Source organism: Hemicordylus capensis, chromosome 1 (genome assembly GCF_027244095.1).
Source record: "Hemicordylus capensis ecotype Gifberg chromosome 1, rHemCap1.1.pri, whole genome shotgun sequence".
In the NCBI taxonomy this organism is placed as follows: Eukaryota; Metazoa; Chordata; class Lepidosauria; order Squamata; family Cordylidae; genus Hemicordylus; species Hemicordylus capensis.
The window spans coordinates 234,798,893-234,823,672 of record NC_069657.1 but is presented as its reverse complement, the minus strand read 5'-3'; the positions used below and the strand labels follow the sequence as shown (position 1 = coordinate 234,823,672).

The following is a 24,780-nucleotide window of genomic DNA, read 5'->3' as shown; positions in this document are numbered from 1 at the left end:
GGAGAAATATAAACTAACTAACTATCCCTGTCCCCAAAGGGCTCACCATCTAAAAAGAAACATAAGATAAAGGCCAGCAAGAGCCACTGAAGGGATGCTTGAATAGAGCAAGTTGCTCTCCCCGTGCTCAATAAAGATAATCACCACTTTTAAACGGTGCCTCTTTGCTCAGTTAGCAGGGAATAATTCGCAAAAGTCTTCTGTTCTGAAGTATACAAGAGCTTCAATAGATATGCAGGAGCATTGCCAGTGATTAATACAAAAGTCCTTGCATTAATGGTTTCATTAAGACAGCTTACTTAAGGAATACTCAAGGTTCACTTTTATTGTGGGTTTGCGATTTCGACTCTTACTATTACAGTAGTGTGATTTTCAAGGAATGTATCTGAATCAGAAACAAACAACAACAACCAGTTTTGTGTGTGTACATGTGCAGTTGGAGCAGAATTGTATATTTCCTACAGAATCACTCTCCAGGAGGGAAGGTAGGGCGGGACGGTAGGAAAGAGGGAGAGTATTGCAGAGTGGGTGGGTAGGTGGGAGAACAGGAGAGAGACAAGAGGTATGCTTCCAATAATATGCTGTTCTTGTAGAGACTCACAAGATTTCTGTCGTGTTTTCAGCTGTTGCTTTGAGTAAGTCCAAACACTTTCATTTAAATTATGTCTCAGCAGGAAGAAGATGAGTTTGTTTTATGTAGCAGTCAGAGGTTCACAACAATATCAGTCACTGAGTTACTAGAATGGTAAATTAAATCTGGAAAGAGTGAAGGGAGCTTGCTCATCACTACACATTGAAATAGAGGCAGCAAAGAGAGGGAGAACTGAGATAGACCCAAGTGTTTATGTTCTTGATGGAGACATACAAATCATTTCCTTCCTTCCTATCATTGTCGTGGTCCATCACTTTTGTCCATTTTCACCTTGCTAAGGGATTCTGAATGGGCCTCTGTGCTCTGACACCTAATTAATCTCTCACAAGTCTGTTCTTGCAGCCTGTCTGTCTGCAGTTCCCCTCATCGAATCTGATTTACTCGTAATATATATTCCTTTCTTAGGCTGTCTCTTTCCCTGAAGATGCAGCTTTCAATTTCTCTGTTGGGAGCTGTCTGGTATAAATCAATATGCTCTTGTTCATCTACCACACAGGAACATAGCCCCAGCCTAGGTGTTTGCTTGGATTTCTGTTAAAGTATGATGTGGTATTTGTCTAGTCACACAAATTGTGCAACACCTACTGATTATTTCTCATCATTTTAACAAGGGATGTGCAAACAGGTTCAGATTCAAACTGGTTCGGTTTGAAGGTTCAAACTCTAACTAAACAGGGCACTGAACTGGCAATGCTGGTCCGAGTTTGAACCAAACAGATCCTGGTTCTATTTGAACTGGTTCAAACCAGTTCAGATGTCCCAGCCACAAAAACTGGGTTGGGGTGGTAGGCACCCATGGGAGCCCCAAGCCAGTGGGGTTCATGGTTTTTTAAATATATATATTTAAGATTTTAGCCTGTTTCAATGCAACGAATAGGAGTCCCTCCCCCAGTGTGTGGCCTTAATTGCTGTGAACTCTGAACTCAGAATTCACGGCAATTAAGGTCACACACTGTTCATTGCACTGAAACAGGCTGAAATCTTTTTTAAAATTATAAAAAAATAAACCATGGACCCCACCAGCTGGGGCTCCTGGGGGAAGTTATGGCCATACCTGCCTTGCACTCAAACCCACTTTGGTGCCCAGGCACCACCCAGGGCGGCAGTTTGGGCATCCTCAAATTCCCATTATTCCCCATGAGGGAAAAGCAAAAAATTGAAAAATCTTCAAAAAATAATCTAAAATTGCAGGAGTTTCTGGTTGCTTTGGGGTTTGGTGCGTGGTGGACATCCCTGGATGCCTACCACCCATTCCAGCTTTGTGCCTCTAGGTGCTCTGCATAGGGAATAATGGGCTGGTTCAAGTCCCTATTATTCCTTATGGGGAAAATGCAAAAAATGGAAAAATCTTCAAAAAATCATTAAAAACCACAGGAGTGTCTGATCGTTCTCGGGTTTGCCTACCACCCACCCCAGTTTTGTGCCCCTAGGTTCTCTGCATAGGGAATAATGGGCCAATTCGAGTCCCCATTATACCCTATGTAGAACCTTTTAGAACCGGTTTGAGTTGTGTTCGAATTCAAACTGGACTAATGGGGGGGGGGTCAAGCAAAACCAATACCAAACCTACCCACCCTGGTTCAAATTGGGTTCAGATTTGAACCAAACAGTTCAAACCAGTTTTGTGCACATCCCTAATTCTAACTATAGCTCTGTCTATACAGCTTTGCCACAAATACAGTATGTGCTTTGCTAAAGACTTGTGTAACCATTCTGAGCTTCTGCACATCTTGCCAGCACTCACTTTATCGCAGAAGGATAGAGCTAGTCATCTTGTCCCGATGTACCCTATATGTCTTTCATATCCTGTGAACATGCAGCCCATCTCACAGCCTGTTCAGTACTAGAATGTCTCCTAGATGTCAAGCCTTCCTCATCTAATGCAAGGAGCTTGCTGTTATGGGGCAAACACTTTACAACTCACTCAATTCATGATGTAATTTGCTATCAAATTAAGAAAATGACTGCTGTTTCTAAGATTATGCTACACAGAAGAAGTATTCAAAACTTGCAAGGCAGGCATTCATAATTTCCACATTAGAATTGGCCAATATATGGACAATGGTCAAAAGACAAATGGTACCTCTAGATACTACTTGTATGGAAACAGCAGGGCAGGACTGTTGCCTTCATTCCCTTCATGTGGGTTTCCCATGAGCATCTGACTGGCCACTACTGAAGTTAGGGTGCTGAATTAGATGTATCTTTGATTGGATTCAGGATGGCTCTTGTAATTTTTTGTATGATCTGAAGCATTGGAAAGTCTGATAATGTTCAGTTGTAATGTGAGAGGAATAAACTCAATTTTTCTTTTGAGATTTCCAATATTTCATGACTTCCTATGGTATTCTATTAACTACAGCACTAGAGTGTGCATAATCAATTTAGTGAGTACATCATCAATCAAAAGCCAAAACAAGTTTATTTAGTTGAATGTAACTGGTATATCTATCATTCCCATCCACTGTATTCATGTGGAGATACTTCTCTCTCTACATTAGGGGTGTGCAATTCGATTTGAGGTTGAATAAATTCAGGTTGAATCCAGGGCAATTCAAAGATTCAGCCTTGAATTGAATCAGCCTCTGATTTTACCTGAATAGATTTGGGTGTTTCAAATGCCATTTTGAGGCTCGTTTTGCTGGAAAAATGAGCCTCAAAATGGCACTTTTTTCCAGAGAGAGCTGATCTGCCAATTGGGATCGGCGGATAGATCAGCCCTCCATTCCAGACTTGGCGTGTCTGCACATCTCAGAGGACTGGTCTACCTGGGTAGACCAGTCCTCCGAGGCAGGCAGACACTCTTAAGTCTGGAACAGAGGGCTGGTCTACCCGCTGTCCCTAATTGGTAGACCAGCTCTCCCCGGACACTTTGAGGCCCATTTCCACAGCAAAACAGGCCTCCAAGTGGTATTCAAATCACCTGAACCAATTCAGGTGGTTCATCAAGACAGCCGGCAAAGCTGGCTGTTGTTGATTAATCAATTTGATGGTTCTGCGATTTGATTCAACCTCGAATCGAATTGCAGAATTTGATTCATGCAAACCCCTACTCCACACTGATACAGCGGATGGAAAGTCATAGCTGGCTGACATGTTATATTTACTCTTACCTGTTTCATGTAGGATAATATTGCTAATTTATTGTACAACATCAGTTGCTTAGTATATGTCACTCTGTTCTTTTTTAGTGAGAGGTGCAGATATACCCTGCGTGGCCATAAGGACTCAGTAAACAGCATTGAGTTTCTTCCTTTCTCCAACATCATTCTCACCAGCTCTGCAGACAAAACTCTGTCTCTTTGGGATGCTAGAACGGTAAGCAAGCTTATTGTTTTGTGTACTAGGTGAATTCATGCAAGCTGGAAAAGCACAGTGGTTGCTTCATGGGCAAGATTTGAATCTCTTTCAATAACAAATCAACCAAGAAGTTCAGAGCTTGACTTCTAGGGAGAAAGTAGGAAAATAAGGAAATGCCTGAATGTGGTAACAGTGAGTCTATTCTATGAATAATAGTGGTTTAGGGCCTTTCATGAATAGTCATTACACAGTAATCAACATTTCATCTCTGTACCTTGTGCTAGAGTATATCACAGAAATGTTGCACTGTGCACCATTTGAGCACTATCCGAAATATCCTTGAAGAAGTATGAGTTTATGTCCTAAGCCAGAGGTGCTTTGCTCCCAACCACTTGGGTGAGCAGGGAAATTAGCAATGGCTACTGGGTTGTTTAGCTGTGCTTCTGTATGCTACACATGAAAGGGGGTCGAATGCCTTAGATTTAGAAAAGCTCACAGCAGTGGACCACAGGTGACTCGTTATATGTATCTGGGGAACCACACAGAAATTTGTTCCCTCTTGTTTAAAGTAGGCCGCTGAAACTCTGCACTGTCTTCTGTGGCAATCCTAGTTAGTCTAATGCCTCACATGGAGAGGAGCATCTCAAGGGCAAATTTGGCTGTATTTGTTATAGCCCATGTCACAGTTTACAGGGTCATGTGCAGGGGGAGAAGGGAAAAGAGAATACTCCTGAGACAACTCACTGAGATAAGAGAGGGACACTTCAGGCTAACAGAAGATTTGAGAGTCTTGGGATGGACTGCCTGATATCCTGAGAACTCAAGAGTGGTCATTGATCAGCCATAGTAAGATGGCTATATTAGACCTTTCAAGAGTCACTCTGAAGGGCTGTGTCACATACTCAAGACTGCCATGTCTCTTTTTGGTGATTTTAGCCAATAAGGCTAAAATGGCCAATAAGGCTAATAAGGCTAAAATCATATGAATAGAGGTGGCTTGTTTCATAAAGTGAGACCAGTGATAGGCTATAACAGAATTGAAACATCATGGCAAACCATGGATTGTGCTAATCATAGAGGCTATTCTCACATGCAGCTGGGCATCCCTTGTCTCCTGGCAGCAGTGGCTCCTGGCAGCAGCTTGGTGGCAAGCCTGCCTAATACCCTCCCCCTAAAATGAGGTTGAGAGCCACCTAATGGTGCAGTGGGAAAGGCATCATCTCATACTGCACGAGAGGAGGCAATGGTAAACCCCTCCTGCATTCTGCCAAAAGAAAACCACAGGACTCTGTGGGCACCAGGAGTCAAAATCGACTTGATGGCACACTTTACGGAGCGAGAGCTCCGTTAACCCCATTTTCCTGGTCACGTGTGTGCCGTGGCTGCAGCAGGCACACTCGGGGAGGGGGGATCCCAAGAATGCATTGTGCACTTGCATGGCACATTATTGGGGCTCCGGGGAGGGGCAGCGCTTCCCTTCACCCGGAGATGCCAGGCAAGCTGTTGCCGGGCACGGGAGCACTGGAGCCAAGCCGCCGCTTGTCTGGGTGGGCGATCCACCAGCCCGAGGAGGGGTGAGTGAGGGTCATCTGCAGGGAGAGCGGGTCATGCAGGCTCTCCCCGCAGAACACCTTTCGGCTCTGCTCACAGATCATGTGTAGCGCCTTATGGTTTAAAACACAAACCATGGTTTGAGTTTCCAAATTAAGAGCAAGCAAACCATAGTTCAGAGCTGCTTTGGGTTTCAATTCCTGTTTAGGACTCAGCTTCAGAAGTCCACTCCTATCTCCATAGTACTGCAGCCTCCAGAGGTGGAATGATGGCTGTAATTAAGAAATGCCAATTCAGACTGCATCTCAAACCATATGTAGCACAAGCCATGCTTTTAAAAACTCACTTCAAAACCATGGTTTCTGATTTTGACTTGCTGACCAGTCACAAATTGGTCAGCCATTGGTCAGTCACAAATTGGTCAGACATACCATTGTTTGTCATTTCAGATATCACAATACTGCATATTATAGTTAATCTTCTGAATTTAGCCTGTTTGTGGAAAGCCTGTGTTGTTTTACCATTAACTTTCCTTATGATTGTACATTTCCTCTAAATTATACTTTAAAAAAATGCCAACATGAAATATACCAAGCCAAAAGGTTTGCAGCTTTAGTGTGGGGTGTGTGCTTTTCCTTCTAAGGAGTAGCTTTCATAACTCATCGTTGACTCTAATATGTTATGGATCATTTCATTCTAGAGGACAATATATCATTATTGGTCTTCACTGGACAGAAGCATCTTTTTTTCTCGCTTCTTCTTGGCTTCACTCACTTTTGTAAAAAAGTGAATAAAGGCACCGAGAAGATGGATACAAGTTCATCATGCTCTTCATATTCTTGCAGCTTTTTTTTTTAAAAGAATGCATTAGCTGGACCCGCACAGAGCATCTGTGCGCTAGGACTTTGTTGCTCTCCTTGCCCCCCACCACAGCCCCTACTTTATTGCTCAGAGTCAACCAACTACTTTCAGCTGCCCCCTCCCACTTGCTCGCTTGCCCCTCCCTGTCGCTCACTCACTCACTCGCTCCCTCTCTGCTGCTCACCTGCTCACTTGCTGCCTCCCTGCCGCTTGCCCACTCACTCGCCCCTCCCTGCCGCTCTCCCACTCACTGGCCCCCTCCCCACCACTCACCCGCTCACTCACCCCTCCCTGCAGTTCATTTGCCCCTCTATGCTGATTCACTTGTTCCCACCCTCACCCCTTCCCCACCCACTCACCCACTCGCTCGCCCCTTTCCTGCCACTTGCCTGCTCACTTGCCCCCTCTATGCCACCTGCCTGCTCACCCACCTCTCCCTGCTGCTCACCCCCTCCCCTCCGCTCACCCCCTCCCTCTGCTCACCTCCCTCCTCCCCATCCACTCACTCACTCTCACTCTCCCTGCTGCTCACTGTTGTAAATATGTTGGCACAGCTGACCCAACAGGATTTATGGTCCCTCCAGTCCACTTCTGTGAGTCAAGATAGAAATTCTGTAGAGAAGAAAGTAGCAGCTTAGCTGCATGGATGAAAGCGAAGGATGACTCTCAAAGATAAAGTAGTAGAAACAAAATAAAGTCCCTTTGAAACTAAACTAGGTACTCCCCCTATGATATCTGAGCAATAACTGAAATAAATGAGCAAGGAAGGAACAGAACAAGGACAGGCTGAAACAAGAAAGGTTGAACAATTATAAGCACGAGGAACACTGTCTGTGGTAGGCAACATTGCTGACAGTACCGTCTCAGGAACAGCGTTTGCTTGATATAGGGCTCGAGATAACTGGCAGCCAATCAGGCTGTCCTGACTCAGTGTTTCTATCCCCTCTCCCGCGAGATCTTATGCCTGTGTGTCTCCCACTGAGCCTTTCTCTTGAGACATCTTCTTAACACAGGTGAAATTCCAGCTTCCTCCTGATCAGTCTCCTCAGCCCTCATCTCTGTCAGCTGTCCAGATTCCCTTGTCTGTTGCCGACCCCGCTCAGCTTCAGAGTCTGTTCTCACAGCCAAATCCTCCTGCTGTGCTTCTGAGCCTGTTCTCCCAACCAAATCCTCCCTCTCCTCCTCTGACTCTTCTGACTCAGAGGTCTGGGCCATGACACTTACCCTCTCACCCACCCCCTCCCCACTTCTTGCCTACTCACTCTCCCCTCCTACAACTCACTCACTCACTCACCCCCTCCCCAAAGCTCACTCTCCCCCTCCCCACCACTCACAAACTTGCCCCCTCCCTGCCACTCGCTCATTCACTTGCCCCTCCCCACTTCTCACCCGCTCACTCTCCCCTCCCTGCCGCTTGCCTGCTCACTTGCCCCTTCCCTGCTGCTCACCCACTCACCTCCTCCCTGCTGCTCACCCCTCCCCTCCCCTCACTCACCCCTCCTCATCCACTCACTCACTCTCCCCTCCTACTGCTCACTCACCCCTCCCCGATGCTCACTTACCCCCTCCTCACCACTCACTCACCCCCTCTCTGCCACTTGCTTGTTCACATTCCCCTCCCTGCCACTCGCTTGCTCAATCACCCCCTTCTCATTGCTCACTCAATCACTTGCCCCCTCCCTGCCGCTCACCTGCTCACTCGCCCCTTCCCACCACTTGCCCACTCACTCACCCCCTCCCCATTACTTGCCCACTCACTTGCCCCCTCCCTGCCATTCACTCACCCCTTCCCTTTTCACTCACTTGCTTGCCCCCTCCCCGCCACTCACTTACTCACTCAGTCACTCCCTACACACTTCTCTCCCCTATCTGCATATAGAATCCTCACTACCATGGTGAGTCTGTTCTGTTACCTCTGATTGGTTAAGCACTGTGTGGGCGGGGCTTGCCACATAAGACCTTAGTGTATATTATAAATATAGTTTGGGGAAAATGTCAAAAATGGGAAAAGATAACAAGTTTTTCAGTATATTGTATTTTCAGCGTGATACCTTTTCGTGGACAAAAATTATATTTCTGTTGTACTTTCAGAGCAATCTAATGGTGCTTTCTGGTAATGAGGATTTGATCCAGATGATACGTAGCTGGTGTAAAAATAATTATCCCTTTAGCAATAGCACTTACATTTATATACCGCTTTATAGCCGGAGCTCTCTAAGCGGTTTACAATGATTTAGCATATTGCCCCCAACATTCTGGGTACTCATTTTACCGACCTCGGAAGGATGGAAGGCTGAGTCAACCTTGAGCCCCTGGTCAGGATCGAACTTGTAACCTTCTGGTTACAGGGTGGCAGTTTTTACCACTGCGCCACCAGGGGCTACCAGAGTAAAGGGATCTAGAATGCATAACTCAAATCACAACACAGCAGATCCAATATAACTATGACCACAATGAAATGCATGAAAAATAAAGTATAAGAAAACTGTGCTTTGGATCAATGAATCATGTAAGAATAGTAATGATGAAATATGAGATTACAATACTAGTCAAAACATGAAATACAGTAAATGATATCTGACCTAATAAAAAACACTCTGCACAATCAATTCATAGTGTATATACACCATCATTACATAACACACAACAGAAACCCAGTAAATAACTGATTCGAAAAACTTTCTCAAGTGTCTTATATTTGATTTTATAATAATTATAGTTATTTCTATTCTATTCTATTCTAATAATTATTTCTATTCTTACATGTGTTACTGTTAATGGAACTGCGAACTGCCCGAGGGGTGATTGGTGAACACCCCTAAATTTGTGGTTGGGCTTGTGTGGGGAATTTAGCTCAGAAAGGAACAGTTCCGCATCAGATTAAATTTACACAGAGTTGTGGACCCAGGAAATAACAAGGTTGAAGTTTCAAAAATCAAAAGAATGGTTTATTGAAATGAGGGGCACAGTGGAAAGAAATGTGTGGTTAAAGCAATATTACTAAAATACGTAAACAACTGCAACAGTTAAACAGTTGCAATAAAACAACTGCAACAAGGCGTTTTAGCTTAAGGACCTAATTGTATGAATTCCCAGGAGAGCTAGAGAAAGAGGCTTTAGAGAAAGGAGGCAGCTGCATATAGAGATGGGCCCAGTGAGGCGCGTACACTCATACTACCTGAGCTTCTACTGGTGTAGAAACCTCGAGGCTGCCTGAACAACGGGTTTAGGTGATAGAAGTGAATCCATGGGGGTGCCTTTTCCATGGAACCAGCTTCCTGTGTTTGCGAGAAAGACTGGGCAAATTGGTCTCGGCCAGAGAACTGAACTGGAAATTGGCACGAAGAGCTGGACACAGCATGGTATGATGGCGCATGAGCTGCAGATCACCCAAGCTTCTGGTAACTCCAAGCTGTATGTGGGTCACCAAGGAGCACACTGGATCATGGAACTGGGACCTGATATACCCAAGAACATGTCCTCAGGTCACATTCCTGTTGCCCTTCTTTGCTGAATAGGTGTGTTCGGTGCAACCTGCAACCTCTCTGACGCTGCCGCACACGCCGTGACGTATGCGGCGTGCGCGCGGCAGCGTCAGAGACGAGTGCGCGCGCCGAGGAGGACGCATGCGCTCGTCTCGTTAAAGCCTTAACTAACAATGATGGGGGCAGGGGCGGCAGGGAAGAACTCTGCCGCCCCAAGAAGATTTTACAAAGGATGAGCGCCGGAGGGGGAAGAGCAGCGGGGGGGGAGTACTACCACCCCCCGCTTAAAGAAACAGTCCCCCCCATGCCGGATCGGGGGCCCACCGGACCATGCACACCCCTACTATCTATGTAGACTAAGAGTTGACACTGACTTGACGGCACTTAATCAATCAATCAAATCTTTTACGAAAGGAGGGGAGGCTGAGGCAGTTCACTCTGAGTGCAGAGTGGCCTTGACTGGAAGTTAACCTGCTATAGTTAACTTCTGGGGTCTTCTTAGGGTATCCCAACATAAGGAAGGTGTGCATCTGCTCCCCTTTCCAATTTGCTTGTTAGTAGCCAAATCTAGGGCAACTGGCCCACTGTCAACTAGGTGATCTGTCCCCATGTGGCACAAGCTGAGGGCTCATGATGCTGTGAGGCTCCTGAGCATGACAAGAGTGAGATCTCCAAACCTGGAGACTCAAAGCCCTCGGGCGGGGGCTTCTGGGAGCTTGCAGAAATGCATTGCTGGCAACACATGATTCATTGATCCAAAGTAGTTTTCTTATTATACTTTATTTTTCATGTGTTTCATTGTGTTCTTAGTTATTGAATCTGCTGTGATTTGAGTAAAAATGATTATGTTTATGTGACAATGAAAAAAGTCCAGCCGATTGTGGACTACACCTTCAGAGAGCTGGATCTTCAGTGAATTGATAGTGGATATGGAGGGCCTGAATGAATAGAATGATATGAACATTAAGAATGTACTGTGGTGATGATTGTTTTATTGCTGCTTCTGTGTGTTTTTATCCCTATACAGTTATGTTTTTATTTTATATATTTTAAATCAGATTTGTTATATTTTTAGCTTAATACTTTTAACTGTCTCTCATATATATATATATATATATATATATATATATATATAAACTTTTGTAAACTGTCTTGGGATTGTTTTTAATGAAAGGCGGTATATAAATTTAACAATACATACATACATAAAATAATGAAGGTAGAACAGGAGGCTTCAAAACCTGTTCCAAACCAGGTCAAACATGATGGTAGTCATATCTGGTGTGTATGAATTTAATGGCATCATTCTGTAAAGTTCCAAAGGAACAATAAGTCTTGTAAGTTAAGGCTCGGGGTCATAGCCACCATTGAACTGCAGTGTGTGTGTGGGGTGGGGGGGTGGACAAATGTCCCCTATCTTCTGGTGTCTGGAGTCACCCCAGGGCATCCCCTCACCCATTCAACTCTGCACTGGCCCTTGCACTTTAGAAAATGATGGCTGACCTTCATACTGCTTGTGGGGTGTGTTGGGGCTTGTAGTCTTTCCCTTTCCTCCAACCCTAGCCACCTAAAAGAAGACAATGAAGCTCTTCACATGATCCATGTGAAGAGCTTCGGGTGGGTCTGCAAGGAAGGAGAGCTTAGCTTACCTTCCCCACAGGGGTGGTTCCATGGGTGGGTGGATCGCTCGTCCTGGGCTCAGGTGCAAGGAAGCGCTGCCATGCATTGCCCCACCCCTCTAAGACACAATAATGCACCACGGAAGTGCACGGTGCATTGCTGGGAACCCCCTCCCCCAAATGTGCTCACCATGGCTGTAAGCAGCTGCAGCAGACACACAATCACTTAGCTTGGTCACTCACGCCTAAAACCTGGTTTAAGCAGCGAGGTATTTAAGATAGTTCACCATTGCCAGGAACTACAGGGCTCCTGGCAGTTCTCATGTGCAGTGAAAACTGGGCTGGGCTTCCCTAGCCCGGTTTTCACTGCTCATGAGAATAGCTTCAGCATTTCACATAGCTTCCTCACATGCAGCAAGAAAAAGATGAGAGCAAATTTGATGGGTGTGGTGGTGGTTCCAGCCAGGGAAATGGGGCCCATGTTCACTTCTCTTCCTGGAGGCCCCTCAAAGTGAATGAGATAATGACAAAAATAGGAAAGGGTGGAGCTGGGGACCCCGGTTTCTTTGAACCCATCTGTTCAATTATAGCTGCACCCATCATAGTCAATTTAATTACAGCCATTGGACAGCAGAAATAGAAATAACAAACATATCCAATACAACAATACTAAAACACAATAAAACAAAATACAGTCATTCATAAAAAATTAGTTTAAAAACCATAAACAGCTCCCACAGTTAAGCACTTAATTGAGACCTTAACCTAATGGCAATATTAAAAAAAACTGCTACAATTTTTGTAATCTCAGATCTCACATCCTCGAGACAGTAATATGTATAAAAACGCTTGCACCTCCCAGGAAATTTGAGTAACAAAGGGGAAATAAGTTATTCTCTAGCATCCCAATACAAAGAACAATATAGCAGAACATGGGTGACAGTTTCCAGGAGGCCAGCACCACAAGGGCAAAAAACCACAGCCGATTGGTCTTTAGCAAACCTCCATTCCAAAAGAAGAGGGCAACACATTGAACCGAGCCTGAGCAAATGAGACCCCAAATTTAGAAAAGTGCAGCGTTGTTAAGTAATTGGCATCTCTATCTTCCCTAGGTGGCAAAATTCCAAAATGCAGAGGGGAACAAGTTCTGTTGGCCAAAGACATTAGTTCCTGACGTTCAGTGTCATGCAACCGGAGAAATAGTATTTCCTTCACCTTATTGCATTCCCGAGCGAGAAGTTCAAAAGGCCCAGTTGCATTATTTTGTTATTTACATATGTTAGCCAAGGTTTGGGATAAGAATCCACCCATAAGTATTAAAGAAGAGAGAATTCCTGAATCTCTGAGCAGAGTTTACACCATCTGGCAAAGATAAGCTCCCAGGCTTTACAAGCTATGGAGAAAGATTCAGATTCCAAGCATAGAACAGAGTATGACACGCACATAGGCACTGCAAGGATTGCTCTTAAAAAAATAGACTGTACTCTCTCCAGTTCAGCTGACACTCCCTGGATCCATAGCGGGACTCCAAAAAGTAATTGGGCCACAATCTTAGCACGGAATACCTGAAGAGCCATGGGAACAAACTGACCCCCTTTAGAATAATAAAAATGCAAAAAGGCACTGAGAGTATTACGGGCTATATGAATTGAAAACAGCCTATGGGCGTTCCAATTAAGATTATATTGAAATATTATACCTAGATATTTATAGCTGTAAACCTGCTCAATGCGATTCTGGTTTATTACCCATTTGTATAATGTCCTGGATTTTGTTTTTATATAATTAACTGTTAGTTTGTTATCATTACAGTAGCCGGCAAAAGCATGCAACAGTCTTTGCAGACCTAATCTGGACTGAGATAGCACAGCTGCATCATCGGCATAGAGTAAAACGGGCACTCGTACAGTATATTAGCCAGCTTTGGAGCATGGGAATCCACCCTCTCCAGAAATGGTGCCAAATCATTAATAAAGAGATTAAACAGAGTCGGGGCCAAGATGCAGCCCTGTCTGACCCCTCGAGAGATTTGGATCAGTTAGGGCCCCATTGGTAGCATATCTGACCCACAACGAGGAATTAGAATAAAGCTACAATAGCTGCACCCCTGATTCCAGCTTTCCTCTTCTTCCCCTCCCCCTTTGCCTGCACAGCAGCAGTAAGAGTGAGTGGTGCAAGCAGACAGACTGGCCTGCCCTGGAAGAAAGGGCCTGAGTAATAGTTTCTGGAGGCTGAGGTTGGACAGGCACAGAGTTGGGACTGCATGAAGGCAGGCCAGTGGTAGTGGTGGCGGGTGGGCAGTGACGTCTATGGGGGTGGGGAGCTGCAAAGGAAAGTGGCAGTGGTGACAGTTGAAGGGCCTTGAAGAGGCAGAGGGGCACCCTCAAATATTGCCCCAGGGGCACCTCCAACCTTCCCATGCTACTGTTAAGACTGTAGCCACTTTGAGAGGATATCTAATTCAAAGAAGAACTGAGGAGGCTGCTTATTTGAGATTAGCCCGACAGTAATAGAAATGACATGGAATTTTCTTTACCCATAATATAATCCAACAGCCTGATTCTTAAAATGGTTAAACTAAACTCATGTTTAAGCCAGTTAAATACTGGAGTGGTTCAGATGCAATGCAAAGCCACAGTTAAGTCTGGTTCTATTTGACATACCTGAGGCTTTGGGGTGCACACTCCCCCAATCCCATGACTGTGTGAGCAACTATTTTTGTTTTAGGTAAAAGTAAATCAAGATTGTTAGTTCAGATGCAACCAATTTTGATTTTTTTTTTCCTAAATTGAAAGTAGATGCTCATGCAGGCATGAAAAGGTGGGGAGTACATTCTTCTGAGCCTCAAAAACTAAATTTATCATGGTTCTGTGTTATGTCTGAATCAGCCTACTATAACATCAGTGAATGAAATCTGTGACATAATTGTTTTATGAGAATACATTTGCAGTTAACATGAAAAATTGAATGCATGTTGTTCCTTCTTTGCCAAGATGAAAATTAATCTGTTGTATCCAGCATTTATTTCTATATGTGTCTATGATATCTCTTGAGGAACAACCTCAGCATTGGCCCTCTTGGCAAAGGAGAAGGGTTGCAGATTGCTGCTTTTGCAAGGCAAGTTGGCAGCTCTCCTCTACAATAGATGCACTGGTGAGGAAAGAGGCAATGTTCTTTGATAAAATCTGTCCAGGCATTAATACAAATGTTGTGAGGGAGGTAAATACTGTTCAAATAAGGTCACCACCCACACCCTTAATATGAGTCCTAATGTCTTAACCTTCATGTGAGTCCTAACCCTTCTAGAATATAAGGGTGTTCACAAAACCAGTTCGGTTCAAGTAGAACCAGACTTGAACCAAACTGTGTCCAGTCTGTTTCTGGGCACACTAGAACCAGTCCAGCTTTAGTCTGAACCAGTTTAGGCCCAGCTTGTGAGTGGGGGGTTGGGGGGACAATTCTTTTTTTAACAAAAAAAAAGTGGTAGACTTACCACCATTGCAGGACTTGGGGGGATGCTGCCGCAGCCATCGGAGAATCTCCTGATGTCCCCTATCCCCCCCCCACCAGCCTCCCCTCAGTAATTTTTGGGCCATTTTGGAGACTTCCATACATGCCCACTAGCCATCTGCATGGTCAAGTTGTGACCTTGGCCATGCAGATGGCCAATATGCATGCGAGGCAGCCTCCAAAATGACTTATTCCACCACAAAGAGGCCCATAAAAGGCTGAAAACAGCCTGAAGGGCTGAAAATGACTGCGGCGGCGGCGGGGGGGGGGATCCGGAGGTGGGAAAGAGAACATCAGGAGATTGCCCTACACTCTCACCAGACCTGTATCTAGATGTAGGATAGCAGAGAGAGATGCACTGTGTTACTTGGAGAAATGCTCTTAGGAATTTGGACTGGAAAAGCTCCAATGGGGTGAAGTTGGAGAAGGGGCCCAGTTGGGCTCCATAGAGGAGTTGTGCCAGTGACTTGGCTTCAAACAGTTTAAAGGCTGCAGGTATGTAGTGGCCTCCTCTTGATAGGAAGAATTTTAGGATGGCAGTTGCGCTCCTCTGGGCATGAGAGCTGTTAGCTTTTCTAGTGCCAGAGGCATGGAACACCACCGTCCAGAGAGCATGAGACCTGCTCAATTTTGTGTCCATTTATACACCAGGAATGTAACTTGGGTCTGTTAGCGAAGGTCATAATTTTGGGTTTTTGATAGTTAATTTCCAACTGGTCTCCCTTGCAGTATTAGGCAAGGGCTCTTAGATCTCTTCTGAGACCTATGGGGGTCCTAGAGAGAATTGCTGCATCATCTGCATAGAGCAGAGTAGAGATGTGTTTCTCTGCAAGATTGAGAGGGTGTTGAGAGTCTAAATAATTAAGGTGACCCACCAAAGCATTAATATAAAAGTTAAACAGGAGTGGGGAAAGTATACAACCTTGTTTGATGCCGTTGCAGGTTGGAATGGTGCTTGATTGATGACCTTGGGGGTTGTACCTTACTTTCAGGGATGTATCATTGTGGAAGATATGGATGAAGTATAGCAATTGAGGAGGCTTCCAGTTTTTGCCACAGTTTGACTTGTGATGTGGAATCAAATGCAACCTTAAGGTCTATATAAGCTGCATAGAGGGGGGAATATTTCTTGATTAGATATTGTAGCCCAAGATATTGGGCTGCCTGAAGCAAAGCACCAAAGAGGAGCTGCTTTCTTTCCTCCCTTTCTTTTTCTCTTTCTATGAAAATTACACCCCATTTTCTTTGTTCTTTCTCATCTTTCCCCACCCCTTTATTTTCTGTTAAACTTCCTTTATATCTGCTTAAAGGAGAAAATGTGAAATTCGGGATTTCCATTTGGTTCTTGCTCTGTACACATGAAAGAATCTAAGCCAATTCCCTTATGAATGAGTACGTAAGCAAATGTGGCCAATGCCTCCAAATCTGCTGCCCAAAGTAGTCTGCTTCAGCTTGCAACATGGCAAAGCCAGCCCTCCAAAGCACAACAATTCTTTATAAGTCCTGGGAGGGACCGTATCTACAAACTAATATTTCCATAGGCTTCCTGATCCTGAAATTCTAATGAAAATATTGATTATAAAGTGGGTTGCTTTCTCAGTAGTTTTAAATACAGCAATTAAAGCAAAGGTAAGTAATTAATGCTGGAAAGAAGATGCTACAAATAAAAATCTATGAAAGGTCATTTTCAACCTACAGTAAATCCTTCCCTGGAAAGAAAAACGTGAAGCAGTAAGCCACAACATTTTGCTGAGAATTAAACATGGTGAACACATTGATACTGATTGCATACTGAACTGAAAATCAAAATAAAATTTAGTACAGGAGAACCTTATTATTTGTGGAACCGCTATTTGCGGTTCTGCATATCCTCAGGGTGTTGGAGAACTGTTTGCAGTATCCACAGATATGGATGTATTAAAACCAACATATCCACGGTTCCTAGAGGGCCCCAAATGAATGCGGAGGTCACTTCTGGCAGCCATTTTGTTTGTCAAAGCCATTTTGTAGCTAATTTCTTGAGGGGAAAATCATTTTTTGTGCAACTTTTCATGGATTTGGGGGACATTTCGTAGTGTGGGGGTATTCCTGGACACATCATGGGCACATGGAGCATGGTACAGTACAAAATTTGATGGTTTTTGGGGTGGGGGGATTGTGCTTTCCATTGTGTCTTCTTTGCACTTTTAAAGCACTTTTCCATCTTCCTGGAACCTAACCCCCTGTTTTCAATAGTAATAAAGCCTTGTTTCTTGTGGTTCTGTTACTCGCGGTAGTAGGCAAGGAATGGAACCCCCCCGAATAATGAGGTTTTCCTGTAACTGACATCCAGATTGGCACTGCCCTGATGCAGCAATTCCTGACATCCACACTGACACTGAGCTGTAGGACAAGTGGGGTGAGGGGTGATTTTCAAAGATCTCTCCTCCCCTCTGAAGCCCACTGTCCCTGCTGAAAATATGTCTCTGGGGACTGTGCAGCCCTTAGGGATATATTTAAAGTGGCACAGAGGGTTGTTGTTGGGGTTTTTTTGGAAAGCAGTGATGGAAGAAAATCACTTCCACACTTTATGCTGTGCAGCTAAGAAAGCTCTCTGAAGTGTTGGTGTGTCTTCCTGGCAAGTGTCTGCTTTGTTAGTTAGGATGTCAGCCATTGATTCCAATCCCTGCAGTTCTTGTAAAGGATTTTTCAAGCTGTCATGGACTGGGGAAGAGCCAGGTATAGTTACATAGTCTCCTAGGGTGGCTTTTCACAGCATCCTACTAACTGTAGGATGCTACTGTTTGGACATAAGAAAACCTGATGCAGTTAAAAGTGGGGATGTAAGAGGTAAAACATATCTTGACCATATCAAAACCTCCAATAGTTCTACACAATATTCTTTCCATAAGTTACATAAAACTTGGTTCAAAGAAATTACAAACAGAAGGGTAAGATTTTGGTGAAGACTAAGTGACTTGAAGATATGGATGATGCACTAGACAGTATCATTAAATCTGTGTATGACATCCAATTGGAAAGGACTGCAAACACTTCAGAGGATAGCAGTAATAAACAGAAGTGTGCATTTATTTCATAATGAATGAAAAATTTAAACTAATGGGGCCTTTTCACACCATTCATTACTAGTAAATTCATGCCAAAGTCACAAATAAGTTCCAAAAGTCATATATTCCTTGTTTACACATTTGTTACTCATTTGGAGCTATTCATCCTCCCTCCCAAAAAACCAGGATAGCTTAGATGGAGTTTACATGAAAGGAGGAGGGGGGAGAGAGAGAGAGAGAGAGAGAGAGAGAGAGAGAGAGAGAGAGAGAGAAGGCAAAGGGAGATTGACACTGTAAACTGTTCAACTCAAACACATTTTATCAAAAGTCCCAATGATCTGATAGGTCTTCTTTCCATACAGAACTCTTCATTTATAGTGGAAAAGGGAAAAGTCTAAAATATATTGTTTTTTCCTTGGAGATTGAGTGTTTGCTGGTTCTTTGTTGAACTGTTTTTTGTGTTTGTGCAAAAACATTTTCCACTCAGACACCTTTTACAGTTGCTTTAAACACAATTCATTCAGCACTGTATTTCCCTGTTTCCTATTCTGGTGTACCCTTTAAATTGCATATAATACAGAGACTTCTTTTCACCTGTCTGAAGTCTGGCAAGTCTAATCCCCATGAGTAGGTGTAGAATATCTGAAAATTACATGCCAGTTTGATGCAAAACACAGAAATTACAGGCAGCAGAAGAGTACCTTGATTTCCCATTAAGAGTAATGGAAAATGAATGGGAACAGTAAAAATGAATTGCATAAAACAAATGTGTCTTTAACAAATGAATAACTTAATTAAGCTTTTAAAAATGAAAACAGTAGCTAAATTTTTTTTAAAAAACCACGTTTTGCACAACTTTTTCTCTCATTAGCCCAGTAGAAAATTCAGCTACTGTATATTTAGTATAACACAGTATTTAACACACACCACTACAGAGCACTAGATACTAGGGCTGTGTGTTGATTTAGTTTGCTGTTCAGATCCAAATTGAGGCACTGTCCAATTCAGGTCAAATAAGGTCAAATCAGGTCCCTATTTGGCCTGCTTCAATTTGGACCAATTTTGGCAATCCAGGTTGTGTTTCTGATCCACTCCTCAATCTGTACCTATTGCATTGCATTGTATTTTGGGGTGGTGGGGTGGTGGTGGATGTTTGGCTTTTGACTTTTGTGTATCTGATCACTGACCGTAAATAAAGTTCTTCTTCTTTGTCAATCTGAGATCCAGAAAACCAGATAGTTATAGCAGCAACACCACAGCATATTACAGAGTACTTTGTGCTGAGAAAAGAAAACCACAAAATCAAACCTTCCTTGATTCCTTCCTCCTCTCTTGATGTATCCTCTTCAAGAGTTCTCTCTGCCTCCCAGTCCCTTTTGAATACATTTTGAATTTCCCTCTTTTTGTGTACCCCTCCCTCCTCCCTTCCCTCAGCCAATAGGGGCACAGTTGCCCATGGCAACACTTGATTTGTATAACAAGCCAACCAAGAAGCAAGGAGATCACAAGCCAATCGGAAGCCAGTGCCAGAAAACCAATCAGCAAAGGAATAACAGCCCACCAAAATGGCGCTCAAAACGGCAAAATGTTTTGATCAAAACAGAGTTCTGTACCAATCTTGAATTAGGTCCTTTATTTGAAGGCTGTTCTGTGCTGAACTCAAAACAATCAAAATGGCCTGTTTCAAGCTCAAAATGTTCTTCACATCCCTAAAAGGCTCATTTCTTGCTTTTGAAGGAGAAAGTTGCAGTTTATATACATGGCACTCCAGTACTTAAAAGGATTGAATGAAATGCCCTCAAATACCTACTTCAAATCCAAACACACATACAAATATTTCTGTGTAACCTTTGCTTACTCAGCTACAACTGCTATATTTCAAATCCTGATTTTCCTTTAAATTGGATAAGAGCTTATTTGAAATGTGACCATGAAAATCAGCAGAATCCTTCAAAGGTTTGAGTATGCAATGAGGAAGAACAGTGCATCAAGTAGATCCTCATTAGCCCAGTTATATCCCTACTTACCGTTTTTTATATTTTTCTCATCAGTATTGTATTAGTGTACATACTGTGCTAATTTAGCAAACATGGCAATGTATCACTGTGTCAATTTAACAAACATGGGAAAAGAAGAACATGAGGTTTTCCTGAATAATCTCCCTTTTCCAGTTATCACACAAAATCAATCTCTCTCTCAGCTATGTTCTGTCCAACCTCTCTCTCCTAACTTCCAGCTCCAACACCCTCTCTAACTATCACCAACTGTCCTTATTTAAATCCCTCCCTGAACATTCCATGCTTGGTTCTATGGCAGCTCTTGCTCACGCACTCTCTATCACTCTCTCCCCAGCTTATGCATCTATGTTTCATCACAATACAGGTTGTCCACATGGACTGGACTGCCTCTCTTTCCACTTTGTCCCTCCTTTGTTCCATCCACATAGGAGGCTGTCATATTGAAAAACTGCAAGTTCCATCCCCCTACCTTCTCCCCGCCTTCCTCTTCCCACACCCATCACTGTGCATCCTCTTTTGAATCTCTCATCCATTCCCCCTCCTGTTGCCTACACATCATCACTTCTTCATTCCTACCCCGCAATAACATTTTGTGTATGCCTGCGTGGTACCGATGGATCACCCAGGCATATGATATTGATGCCAATAATAATTTTTTGTTATTTGCAGTTCTGTAGAGTATTTGTGCATATGCAGTAGTACTTCCAAGTACTGCATAGCTTTTTTTTTTTTTTTGGCAAATTCAATTTTTATTGGTTTTAACAATAGTAATCATAACAAACATAATAGACAAAAATGGACTTCCCGCGCACCTCTCTTCGTGAGACATCCAACTATAAAATTTACCCTTGCTATAATAAAAGTACAAAACACAAATTTAATCCTTTAAAAAAACAATTAATCTACCCAACCTGCATTATCCCCCCCTCCCCCCCCTAAATTTCAAATCCTGCTGTAAAATCCATAGTAGGAAAATAATTTTTTAGGTACAACAAAAAAGGTTTCCAATCTTCTTTAAAGCATTCTAAATTTTGATCTCTTATCAGTGTTGTTAATTTTGCCATCTCTGCATATTCCAAAGTTTTTATCAACCAAACTTTTTTTGAAGGCAGTTCATTACTTTTCCATTTCTGTGCATATATTATTCTAGCCGCTGTAGTAGCATACATAAAAAATGTCAAATTATTTGTAGAAATTGCTCCTTGTGTTATTCCCAGCAGGAAGGATTCTGGCTTCTTAGGAAATGTCATTTTGAATATTTTCTTTAACTCAATATATATCATATCCCAATAGGCCTTAGCCTTCCCACAGGACCACCACATGTGGAAAAAAGTACCTTCAGAATATCCACACTTCCAGCACTTGTTTGACAAGTACTGCATAGCTTCTGATGTGGAAAGGACACATAAGATGCAATTGTTCACTCAAGCTTTTTAACTAGAATTGTGGTTTTAAACTGTTTCAATGTTTTAACCTGTTTTAGTTTATTGTAGACCACCCAGAGGTTTGAAATTGGGGTGGTGTGCAAATATACTAAATAATTAGTATATTTATATCAGCTCCAGGCAATCTTGGAGGAAACCGATTATCTGGACCCATTTCAAACTGGCATTCAGGCAGGCTATAGGGTTGAGACAGCCTTGGTCGGCCTATTGGATGATCTCCAATTAGGAATCAACTGGGGGAGTGTGTCTCTGTTGATGCTTTTGGTTCTATCTGTAGCTTTCGATACCATCAACAATCTGGGTTGCTTGAAGGGAGTGGGAGGCACTGCTTTGCAGTGGTTCCACTGCTACCTCTCGGGTACGTTCCAGATGATATCATTTGGAGACTGTTGCTCTTCAAAACAAGAGCTCCAATATAAAGTCCCACAAGACTCCATACTCTCTCCAATGCTTTTTAACATCTACATGAAACCACTGGGAGAGATCATTAGGGGAATTGGTGCAGTGTGTTATCTATGTGCTGATGACACCCAAATCTATTTCTCCATGTCAGTATCCTCAGGAAATTGCCTAACCTCCCTGAATGCCTGCCTGGAGGTGGTAATGGGCTAGATGAGGGAGAACAAATTGAGGCTGAATCCAAACAAGACGGAGGTACTCATTGTGGGAGGTTGAGACTTAAGAAGTGGATTAGATCTGCCTGTTCTGGATGGGGTTGCACTCCCCCGGAAAGACCAGGTACATAGTCGGGGAGTACTTCTGGAACTGAACCTCTCCCTGATCTTTCAGATTGAGGGAGTGCCCAGGAGTGCTTTCTATCAGCCTTTGGCTGATTCACCAGCTACATCTATTTTCGGAGATAAAATACCTTAAAACAGTGGTGCATATGCTGGTAGCATCCAGACTTGACTACTTCAATGCGCTCTACATTGGACTGCCTTTGTATGTAGTTTGGAAATGGCAGTTCGTACAGAATTTGCAGCAGGTTGATCTCCGGGGTTGCCTGAAGAGATCACATTACACCCATTTTTTTAAAAAACCTATACTAGCTGCCAATATGTTTCTAGGTGAAATACAAAGTGCTGCTTATTACCTAAAAAACCCTGAATGGTTTGGGTCCAAGGTCTTTAAGAGAACACCACCTTTTTCATCAATCCCACAACCTATTAAGAGCACCTGGGGAAGTCCAGTTGTGGTTGCCACCGGCTTGATTGGTGGCAACTTGAATCTAGGCCTTTTCTAGGCTTGCCCCAGGACTTTGGAATGCACTTCTTAACAAAATTTAAAGCCTTCTCTTCTCTGGATGTTTTTAAGAAGGAACTGAAGACATGCTTGTTTATTCAGGCTTTTAGTTTATAGTCTTAAAACTTTGAGTTTTAGAGTTCTTATTTGAATTGTAAATTGTTTTAATTGTATTCATGTTTTAATGGCTATTTTTAGATTGTGAACTGCCCAGGGACATTTTTGTATGAGACAGTATAGAAATTCAATCAATCAATCAATCAATCAATTAAAAGCAAATATCTGCCAGGTTAAGGTAGAAAAGGTAGGTGTAAAACGGTTGCCAACTGAAGGCCAGAAATGGTGGATGTAAAACTGCTGCTGCACAGCCCTCCTAGTACCATAGAGAAAGCAGTAACACAGCAGGTATTAGAAAAGTACATAGAACCGTGCAGCCCCCCAACACCTGCAGCCCCTCTCCAATGTCCCGAATCACACCCCAAAGTACAACTACCCAAACAACCCTCACAATTTCTGAGAACAACCCAGAAATGTTTGAGCTATAGAAGGTGGAATGTAGAGCAACTGAAGTGAGTTTGCTGGCTTGTGCAATGGTGCAATGGTAGAAATACTCAAAAATGTTTTTTAAGGGTGGAGAGAACAGGCTAGGTTTTTTGCGGAGAGGCGGGGGTGTATTAGAGGTTCAATATACCCCCAATGCACCTCCCAAAAAACAAGACACAGATGTTATAGCTGGTGGATCTGCAAAAATGACAAAAATGTGGTGTTTTTCTTTTTTTAAAGTTCCAATTCCTTGGAGTATTTACTCACTTTTAGCAGTGTTTCCAGCTACCATATAGCATCTGCCAGAGTTTCTGCTGTGGCTGTATATTCAGGCAACTGAAAAATGACCACCAAAGCAAAACACACAGAATATACCCCTTATGTTACATAATATAAAATTACCTAACTTCCAAATCAAAGGTAATCAGTATTAATCCCTCAGCCACCCTGAGCATCTCTGTTCAGTGCAGGTGACACACTAGTGCTGAACAGCTTCCTGATTTGCCTAGAGATAACTAAAACATCTCACATAAAATTTAAATAGGCTGGAAATTAAATATGTGGAAAACAATGAAATGAAATGTAATTTAAATTTTAGTATTGACATTTATACCCTTGTGCTGAAATTTTAAATACATTTGACAAACTGAATATTCAGTAGCTCAAGGTTGAGGACAGGATTCTTGGAAGAGTTAATGGGGGGCAGGCAAGCAGACAGTGGGATTAAGGTATATTTCAATGCCTTTTTGTGGGATGATATTGTGCTGCCAAGATTAAAGGAGACCTCTTTTGAAAAACTAAATCCCACCATTTTGGAGAGTTTTTGGAAAATATTCCATTCTTGTTCAAACTGTTTGAATGTATGGTGGTTTCTTAATTCTGAGTTTTCCTGGAGAATGCCAGTGATCTAAATTCATTTCAACGCAGCTTCAGACCTGGCTATGGCACAGAGGATGCTTTGGTGGCCCTGGTTGACTATGCTGGGAGGTATGTTCCTTCCTATTGGTTCTGCTAGACCTCTCAGCATCCTCTTGTGCATCGGGCCCCTCAGGGCTCCATCTTTCCCCACCATGCTGTTTAACATGTACATAAAACCATTGAGAGATGTCATCCAGAGTTGGGATTCAGTGTTTTTTATATGCAGATGATGCCCAACTTGATCTGTCTTTTCCATCACATTCCAGGGACACTCCTGAGGTTCTGAGCTAAGGTCTGTATCAGTAATGGGCTGTAAAGCAAGTTGCAGATTAATGCAGACAAGACAGAGGCTCCCGATCAGTATGACTGCTGATCTTAAAGCTACAATGTAAGTGCCTTGGATGGAGGAGTACTCCCCTTGGCCTCAGCTTTTCATTCTGGCAGTGCTCCTGGTCTAGAGGCTGGAGATCCAAGTGATCATTGTAGCTAGGAGTGTTGTTTTCCAATTTATGTTTGTCCATCACTGGCACCTGTTAGAAAAGCCCAATCTGGCCACAGTGACACATGCCTTAATTACCTCCTGTTTGTA

The 24,780-nt window shown here is 43.1% G+C and overlaps 1 protein-coding gene across 10 annotated transcripts in view; it reads left to right on the top strand.

The window, feature by feature from the left end:
* Positions 1 to 24,780, top strand: part of SPAG16 (sperm associated antigen 16) — a 754,101-nt gene that overhangs the window by 449,915 nt on the left and 279,406 nt on the right. For all 10 annotated transcript variants that reach the window (XM_053283351.1, XM_053283355.1, XM_053283350.1 and 7 more), the window contains one exon: positions 3,844 to 3,970. In XM_053283351.1, the coding sequence (XP_053139326.1) occupies positions 3,844 to 3,970 (127 nt within the window). The remainder of the gene's footprint in view (positions 1 to 3,843; positions 3,971 to 24,780) is intronic.